Genomic DNA, 9,897 nt, shown 5'->3' with positions numbered 1-9,897 from the left:
GGGAATAGTTAAGAGTTGATCACCTTACTCATTTTCAGTTGCAACCCGAGCTAGGGTTTGTAACCTTGTCTCTGGAGGGGAAAATTGGGTGGTTTTCATTTTACTATGGAAGCACTGTATGTGGTGATGCTTTCTGTGTATTGCTTTACTAGTTCTAGATCACTGTTTAAGTAGCAACCCTTGAAAAGTATCCTGAAAGAGGAGTGTACTGCACAGTTTTAAACCAGGAAGTAGTGAATTTAAAAATGTTTTAAAACTTACTTAAAATATTTAAACTTATTAATACAATGGTGCAACTGTAATCTTAACTCTGGTAGTTAACTCTAATCTTTTTGAGAGAGTGTTTAATATCCAGAGTTACGATACAATATACCAGTTAAAGAATTTAGTATCAGTCAAGAATTTTGAATGATAGGCCAGAATTTGGAACTAAAATTTAATTTTCTTTTGTTGATTTGATGTGAATGGAAGACAACTGCATTGCTGCATTTTCCAGAATAATATTTAAACAATAATAGTTTGTTCTAGGAAAAGTTCTACAATGTTAATAACAACTGAAAAAAACTTAATTGCAATATGGACAAGAAGCTGTCTGTATCATCTAGCTAAAAACAGAGGAGTTAGGAGTTTAAGATGAAGACAAAGGCACTGGAGACCCATTCCAGTGCCCGTGAAATCTGTGAGAGTTTTGCCATTGACATCAGTGGGAGCAGGGTAAGGTCCTTGATGCTTTCAGCGGTCACTAGGGACCTGATCCTGTGAGGTTGTCAGTGTCCCCATTGAGGTGCTGAGTGTCGCTTGGGAAGTGCTGAGCACCTCAGTTCCAATGTAGTGGAAGTTAAGGATGCTCCATATGACAAGTGAAAGATTAACAAATAGCCATTATTGTCACTATACATTTCCCTTAATTTTATTTTTAAAACTGTTTCTGTTACATCTCTGTGCCGCTACATTTAATTTTTCTTCCATTATTTTTCTTTCTGCTATTGTTGGGCTGGCAGTTAATTTTAAACTTGAATGAAACTGCCTAGAATGTACCTGCTAGATATTCAGAAGGTCTGCCTGTTTGTGGGTGTGTATATTTAAAATTCATTTAATACAAAGTTTTAGTACAAACTTTAAAATAATGTTAAGTGCAAAGATTTTAGAATTTCTATTCCATAAGATTTTGTAGTCATTATTGCTGGAATAATGACTGGTTATTTAACAAGCCATGATCATGTTCAGTAATGTGTGACTACAGATTTACAGCTTCTACCAGCAGAAAAACTGGGCTTGTCTGGATTCCCACTGAATTCTTAGAAATCTCTTGCCTGCTGTTATTAATCTCTTTCTAGTAGTACCATTTTTTTCCCCACAATAGAAGTATAAAGATTGCAGATTAAAGACCTGATCATGTGGTTTGCTGAATGCCATCTTTTTCAGTGGGGGTTGAGGGCACTGAGCACCTCTTAGAATCTGGGGCATCTCTGTGTAACAGGGTTGAAATAAAAAATACTACTACTAAGCAATCTAGTCTTGTAACGTGCTTTTGTTTTGCAACTGGACTTTAGTGTAAACCACAAGATAACTCCTCTTCTGAGTTAGTGAAGACCAGGATAGAGCGTGTCTGCTGTTTAAAGAAAGAGAATCCTCTCTTCCTCACTCTGCTGCTCACTCACTCTGTGCACTGGGGCGTATGACTTAACTGCTTCTTGCCTCGGTTTCTCTTTCTTTAGTGAGGTTTAATAATACCTATTTCACAGAGGAGCTGTGAGGCTTAATTAATGTGTGTAAAGCATTTTAAGATCCTTGAATGAAAAGTGGAAAATAACATCACTGAATTATGTGTAGCAAACATGGCATTCTGGATAAAGAATGGGAGCCCTACAGCTATCAGCATTGCAGTTCAATCCATTGAATAACTTGGAAATTCTGGCTGGAAGAAAGGTTTAACAACCATTGATGGACCAGGACTGGAGCTAGAAAGCTAGAGAAGGAAGTAGCTGGGAAAGGTCTGCTACAGGAAGCAAGTACTGTTACCTCCTAGCAGCTCTGTAGTTTCTCAGCTGAAAGTCATGTCTCTGTATTGACCACAAATGCAGATAGCAGAAATGTAAAAGTGCAAAAATATTTCTGAGAATAGAGGTGGGTGGGAGGAAATCTGTTAACGAAATCAAGCATATGTTGTTAAACATCATCATCAGATTTATAACACATTGAATTGACTTTTTTGTGGGTAACTGAATATATTTTAATACAACGTAGGACCGACAAGAAAGTTTGTACTTCCAGAAGTGGAGAAAAAAGACAGAGAAGGAATGGGTCTTCACTTTTGAGGATGCCTGACAAACACATAACAGTGGAGTACAAAAGGCCTAATTCTAATTGAATTACAGACTGTGTAATAGTTTAACCTGCACCAGCTGGTGTTATAGAGCTACCATATTTCTTGGTAGCTTCTTTTAAGAATCTTACTATGCCAATTCAACATTATCTTTTTTATCTGTAGGTAAAATACCAAAATGTACAGATCAGTGTTTGACTTTTCATTCAACAGCAGCAACAAAAAATACATGCAGTTTATGTTTGTGTGTATTTGTATTTGATGGTATCCTTCTCCCTTCACATATCACTTATTGTCTTAGGGTATATCTACACTGGAATTAAAATCCTGTGGCTGGCCCATGCCAGCTGACTTGGACTCGGGCTAAAGGGCTGTTTAATTGTGGTGTAGACGTTCGGGCTCGGGCTGAGCCCAGGCTCTAGAACCCTATGAGTTGGGAGGGTCCCAGAGCTTAAGCTGCAGTCTCAACCCGAACATCTACACCGCAGTTAAACAGCCCCTTAGTCCGAGTCAGCTGGCACTGGCCAGCTGCGTGTGTCTAACTGCAGTGTAGACATATCCTTAGATTGTGAGCAAGGACAAAATCTTTGTATGTGTTTGTACTGCCCCCTAGTATAATGGAACTTCTCTCTGGGTTGGGTACTCTGGGTAGCACTGCAATATACAAATTAATTAATAAATTAAAGTTCTGATGCTGAGAATGCTTAGCATCTGCAGTTCCCATTGACATAGTTGCAGGTACCCGATATCTCTCAGGATTAGAAGGCCCTAAAGAAGAAAAGTAAAGTATGGAGGGGAGCTATGTTTGGGGGGCGGTGGTATGTGTTTGAAGTAGCCACAATCCATGGAGTGACTGTTTTACTTGAGTTCACTTGAATCAAACGAGTAAGTTATTCTGTAATTGGTCACCTGAGATTTACTTTGTATCATTTAGAGGCATATTGTCACTTGAACTTTAATTTGCTTCAGACATGCAATTGGCAAACTGTCAACAAAAAAACAAAACTGGTATGACAATTCCTTTTCTGTGTGGAAAGCTGCCATGTTTTTGTATGTTGTTGTTCCGCTTCATCTGTCAATAGCAGACTAGCTAAAAATATGCCTTCCTTTAAGAACATATGGTTTTTATACATTCCTCAACATTTTGTGCTATATTAATCCTAAATATTTTTTACTTTACTTTTGACTGTTTTTAATAGTTCTTTTAAATGTGCAAAAGCCATTGATTTTTTTTTTCAAAAAGGCATAATGATTTTCAGATATGTGTTGGTTTGAAAGGAAACTCTTGTGACACTGTAGCATTAGATTAAGGGTTTCTTGATATTGAGTAACCAGATTTCTGTTTGTGGGAAATTGTATTTTTATGATGTTGGATCATATGACAGATTGAAGGCATTCCACAAGATTATAAGGAAATGATTGTCGCTTAGTCGGATGAATATGTCGTCCTTCCCCCCCCCCCCCTTTTAAAGTTGAATCCAAAGAATAACTTGTTGATCAAAATCAGGTGTATCCCCTCACATCAAAGTGCTAATACATGTTTGTTTTAATGAAAGCTATTCTTGGATGCGTAGATTTATGTTCTTGTTTGCCTGTGTGTTGTGGGGAGGTGTCTATATCTGAGATCAGATCTCTAACACACTAGCATATTTTTTCATATAGCATTGTATAAATCTGAATTTTATCTGCTATAAAACAAATTATGTTAAAGAGAGGTATGCTGGATCTTGCAAAATCAAACACCATAATGTACAGCACAGGCGACCAAAGTAGTCCCTGGATTTCTAAAGCTCCTGTCAATTTTAATATGGTGATGCCACCTGTGGAAATGATGAATATATGTGACATGTCATCATAACCCAAGCAGTTATGCTCCACAAGGATGACAAGTCCCAGCAAGAAATGCTGATATCTGATGGAGCGTTGGATGCTGGGATGCAGTTGTCTTCATAGGCAGGTGGCAGTTGCTCCATTTTGTGCAGATTTAGGGGTAGCTTCAGGACTCAGCTACATAGGACACTTGGAATGAGTGTGTCCCTACTACTATTGTGTTTTTCTTTTGTATAATTTTGGGAATGAACCAATTTGTATTTTATATGCATTTTTCCCTCTCTCTATTTCAGTACTCGGTAACTTCTCTCAAGACTATCCCAGAATTATGTAGAAGGTGTGATTCGCAAAATGAAGACAGATCAGGTATGCTGCCCACTTTTGTTCTCCCATCCTCTTTTAGGCTGCTTCTTAAAGTGCAGGACTTGACAGCCTTTGCTTCTTGGCAGTGTTCTGCTGTTTTTGTTTTTCTATTATTTTTGTACTCCTTTCTGGAAACATGGATTTTTTTTTCAACAGATGTTAGGTCATTAGCACACAAAAAAAAAAAATTCCATAAAAGGATTTGGCTATATAAACGTAAGGCTTCATCTGAGCAACTCCAAACCACAATATATGCAACAATTTACTTGAAAACCCAAGAAACCATTGGTGACAAGACATAATGATGTAGGCGCCAATGAAAGAATGTTGGATACATTTACTACCCCTATGACATGACCAGTTTGAGGGATGATATTTTGCCAGGGTCTGAAACCCTATCAGAGATGCTACAAGATAGATTCTACAGTACTCTACTCTAAGACATGCTGTAACAGTTAAGATTAAAGCAAAGTTTTTGAGTTTAATAGTGTAAACTAAATGAAGAATCATGGCATATAGATGAGAACCAGCTGGAGACCTTTCCCCCCCACTGACAAAAAGTGCATGCAGTGTTGTTTTTCACTTTCTAAATCAGATTAAGCCTCTTCTGTTTCTCTTTTTGTGATGAACAAAAATGAATTGATGAGAATAATACTTTAGTGTGGAGCTATGAAAAGTTTTTTATGCTTTCATCTGATGCTTTAATTGTGCTTTCATTAATATTGTTGAATCTAAAACATTTACAGCAGAAACCTGAGACCTGAAATTCATGGGAAGATGGACCATGCCAGACTTTGGCAACCCTTATTTCTGTAGTTCCTTTCACATAGTTGTAAATTACCATGGTTTGTAGATAAATTGAAGCTTTCTAATAGCTGCTTCTCTTGCCAGAATCCTTAGTCACAGTCCTTATGGCAGCTGGACTTGAAAATAAAGGGAAGTAAAGCCTAACTTACTTCTCTGCTCAGATTGTGACCGGCTGCAGTGGGGAGGGCAAGGTTTACTCAGATAATACTTTCTGCTGCAAACAAGTGGGTGGGGAAGGGGCGGGGAATGGGATGTAAACTATAATGATCTTGGGGTTCATTAAACAACAAACCAGTGAATGAGAAAGGAATAAAACTTCTAATAAAACAAACTAGAGAACTTCCGTGATGAATTGCTTTACACAGCTACATTGTGTTCTCAACCCCAGCTTCCAGGACACCTCTCTAAACTATTATATTTATAATACTGTCCCTTATGAGGGAGCGTCGCTAAATTATAATCTTCCACACACATATCTCTACATAAACAGCTCCACAAAAGGGGGATAAAGCAAGAGAGAGCAGGATAGGAATTGCAATAAAGTCACAATTCATTCTCTAGTCTCCTCCCAGCCAGAATGGTCTGCTCAGCTCTCTTTGAAGAAATAATATTTCTTTTTATTTGCAGAGAGAGCCTTGCAAACGTAAACCTATATAAACCAATAACAAGGTTGGAATATTTGTTACGCTTGATTCTTCTTAGAGACCCTGGGATATTCACAGCCTGCTGTGCAGCTGAATTGTTAACTAAGTTCCATCTGTGAAGTCCCTTTTGCTGTCAGTTGTCTTCCAGTGATGCCCACTGAGTTACTTCTTTACACACCAGTTGCCTTGAATGGGGTTGGATAGATGCAACTACAGGCATTTCTGGAAGACAGATGGTAGCACCACGGGACCCCTACCAATGGAAATTAACTAAGAGTTCTGTTGAAGATGCTTGATCCACAAAAGAATACAATTTACTTTCTCAGAGCTGGTAACCATTTCAGTCCTAATGGTTCTGTAGGACTGAAAATAGCATGACCTTATTTTTTTCATTAAAAGTATAATGGAATATAGGCAGGGAGCAGAACTGTTGAGTGAGAAGATATCATTCCATGTCCTTGATGGGCATAAATAGGTATAACTCCATTGAAGTATCAGTAGAGCAACATCAGTTGATATCAGCTGAGGTCATTTTTACATAGTTGCCTTTGAGAGAGAAACCTTAACTTTTCTTCCTTAATTTCCCTATTAGGAAATAGAGATAATAATTACCTGTTTTCAAAAAGAGTTGGGATAAAAAATTAGTCCGTGACTGAATAGCACTAAATAAGTGCCAAACTTTAGGATACATACACACATCACCGTCATACAGGGGCATACTAGCTCCTAGAGTCCTGGCTTAAGTGGACAATTATTGCAAAACTTTAAAAAATGTTAGCAGTTATGTATGGACCCCAGAACAAGTATTTGGGTTCATCCTCTCTTGCAGCAGGAGACTACAAGTCCCATCTATTCTCCTTCACACACAGGTTCACCATTCAAACAATGAGGTTGTCCTGTTATTGCAGCTCAGGAGGCAAAACCAGGCCTGTTATGTATGGGAAAATGGCTTGACTCCACTCACTGGGAAAAACCCAGGTTTTATTCTGTTCTACAGTGGTCTCCTGTCCTTCTGACTTCCTGATCTGCAGATTATAGGAAAACTATTAATCTCTCCAAGAGTTATTTATTATGTATTATTTCCATATAAAGAGAAAATATGTCCAACCCCTACAGAAGATGGTAAAAACTGTAAATGAAGAAAACCTGATATGTCTGCACTCCATTGACAATTTAAATTATAATTATATACAGAACAACTGTGCAGTATTAGGAGAAGTGTCGGGGCTCCCCTGAGACCTCTTCCATTCAGTTCCCCCAAAACTCAGTTCAACTCCAATCTCATCACTCGGGTTCCTTTCTTTGGTAAACAGTAAAGCTACACTTAGTTGATTAGTCTCAAACGCAGGAGGTGGAAGCACACAGGATATGTGTCAGATTCAAATTACACAGAAAACCTGTTCCTTTAGATACATTTACACACACAGCACATTAATATACATTTCATCACATGCTTCATGATTGGCTTGGTTACTTTTTATGAACCAATCCCAGTACAGCAAGCTCTGTCAATGTGCTGTTCATGCATAATCTGAACTCTACCTTATTTTACATTTAGGCTTGTTTACTAATACCAGAATGTTCCTGCTGATCTGAGCTAGCCATCCTAACTCCAGCATACTGCTTGTGATAAGAACTTAACTTTCCATTCATCTTCCCAATCATGCCCAATAAGAAATGAGGCAAGTTACTTATGTCAAGCCAGGTCTACTAGAAGGTGGTCCAGCTCTCCACCTCAAAATCTCATTACTTACTAGGCTAGCAAAATAATAGCCACTCTGCACTCAAGACTTTTCCTCTACCTCAGTAGTGGTGCTTTGGGTTAGGTGTACTGCAGAAAAAATAAACTGTGCCACTTTTTTTGCCTCCAGCTGTGGGTTTGAATCGGTTTTTTGGTTGTTTTTTCTTTTCTATTTTAGTTCAGCAAGCTCAATCAAGGGGTCAAGAATCCAGAAAAATATAGATTCATTTTTTTAATATAAAATAAAAATGTAAGATATGTGTACAGCAATGTCACTGCAAGACAATTTGAACTGAATTGTATCACCAGAACCTCTTGATGAGACTAAAATCTTGTATTACATCATTGCTAATCTGTTATTCATGGTGTAAGAATGGGGTTTAGTCAATACCGTTTTCTTCACCCATTTCATCTAAATGTTTAAATAATGTGGTGGTAACATGAGAAAGTGTTTGGTTATATTGATTTTAAATTGCTCTAAATACCTTTAATCCTAGGAAAACATAACATTATTTACCAATCAGCATGCTTTCTCATGGATTCCACCCAAACTTTTCAACAGATTTTTTTTTTTTGTCCTTATTGCCTGACTGCTGCTCCTTCAGGGCCCGTGGTCATCTGGATTTCATTTCTTATTTTCAAAAATCCAATAATGCATGTTTTTTTTTCTCACTGTCCATTCTTTTGGTCAACAAGGGGCCAAAGGGTCTGAGAGAAGAATCCCCTCCAGCTGGATTTTCCCCTCTGGTGTAAAAGGGTTGGATCTATCACCTCCATGGCATCTTCTGGCCCTATTGTCTCCTGAAGGTCAAGGATCTGTGCCTAAGGGGAAATGCATTCCTTAGTCTCTCACCTTCTCCCACACCCTGCACAAATTAACAGAGTTAATGCAAAGTGAGGGCATTATCTTTTCTGTGACCCTCTTACCAGCAGGGAGTTACTGTTTAATGGGCACATTGCTGGAACTGTGGAGTCTAAGAGAAACCTAGCAGTTCAGTAAAGCTGCAGGGGGCCCCACAGTCAGTCAGGGGTTCCAGATCCCTGGGTTTCCACGGGATTTAAGGGGGAAAGCACATCCCGTTCTGTGGGGAAAAGGGTATGAGGTAAGTTCTGGTCCATCCAGTTCTCCTTCATGACACAAAATGATTCAGGCAGAACTCGGGGGTATGTCTATACTGCAGCTGAGAGTGAGCATCCAGTGTGAGTAGACAGACTTGCACTAGCGGGGCTCAAGCTAGATCACTAAAAATAGGTGTGTGTACATTGTGGCTTGGGCGGCAGACCCCCGTAGGCTTGAGCTTGGGTGGCTAGCAGGAGTCTCTGCCAGAGCTCCAACGTCCACAATACGATAAGGGTTTTCTGTCGCATCCCACCACATGGAAGGGCTGTTCATGGCCGGAGTAATTAGATCCAAGGACCTTTATGGCCCTATTTATACCAACTAGAGTTAAAGGAATCAATTTAAACACAATTCCAGATAGTTCCGTTTCTGACATGGTGTTGCTAGCCCATAGGTCACTTGATTTCCAGTGTTTTCTAACCAAGAATGATTTACTGGAGCAGAAATTGGCTCTTGTTGCTTTTGTTGTTCAGTATGAAATTGCTTGCTTGCTTTCTCATCTACCTGGGGAGACAGGGAGATTTGATAAGGCCGTTGCGGCTAACAATTCATGACATCTGTGCCCAACCAGCTTCACTGAGCTAGTTGATTGCACTAAGGTGTATTCTGTTAGCTGAGATGACTTTGTGATGTTGTTAAATGGGTGTCTAGAATGAGAACAGCATCCTACTTGAGATCTTTATTCACTTAATGATGTAAGCCAACTGACCTCTTGTCCCCAGCAGTGAAAGGTTAGTTCAGTAACCCTCTATGCTACTGTATCCACTGAACTCAATTAAGCATAGTTCACAAGAATATCCAGGGGATTGCTTTTCTATTGGGGAAATTATCAGTAAATATTGAAATTTTCTATTCCTCCAGGTTTGGTGCTCTTATTCCTGGGGGAATTCTGCACCAAAAAATTATGCACACAATATTTTAAAATTCTGCATATTTTTTTGTCAAAATAATGCAATATAATCCAGCTAGTTTCAATTATTTTGGTAATTTATTTAAACTACAATACAATGGATGGAGAATGGGAGTGGGAAGCATTGGAGGAAATCACCAACCCTCCTCCCCTCCC

General features: G+C 38.8%; 1 protein-coding gene across 1 annotated transcript in view; it reads left to right on the top strand.

Annotated features, from left to right (window-relative positions):
- Positions 1 to 633: 633 nt before the first annotated feature.
- Positions 634 to 9,897, top strand: part of SNCAIP (synuclein alpha interacting protein) — a 49,660-nt gene continuing 40,396 nt past the window's right edge. Inside the window, exons 1-2 of the mRNA XM_029911700.1 lie at positions 634 to 714; positions 4,450 to 4,522. Coding sequence (XP_029767560.1) covers positions 634 to 714; positions 4,450 to 4,522 — 154 coding nt within the window. The remainder of the gene's footprint in view (positions 715 to 4,449; positions 4,523 to 9,897) is intronic.

The sequence above is a fragment of the Terrapene carolina genome, unplaced genomic scaffold (assembly GCF_002925995.2).
Source record: "Terrapene carolina triunguis isolate 2854851 unplaced genomic scaffold, T_m_triunguis-2.0 Scaffold113, whole genome shotgun sequence".
Taxonomy (NCBI): Eukaryota; Metazoa; Chordata; order Testudines; family Emydidae; genus Terrapene; species Terrapene triunguis.
This window is presented reverse-complemented; position numbering and strand designations above follow the sequence as displayed.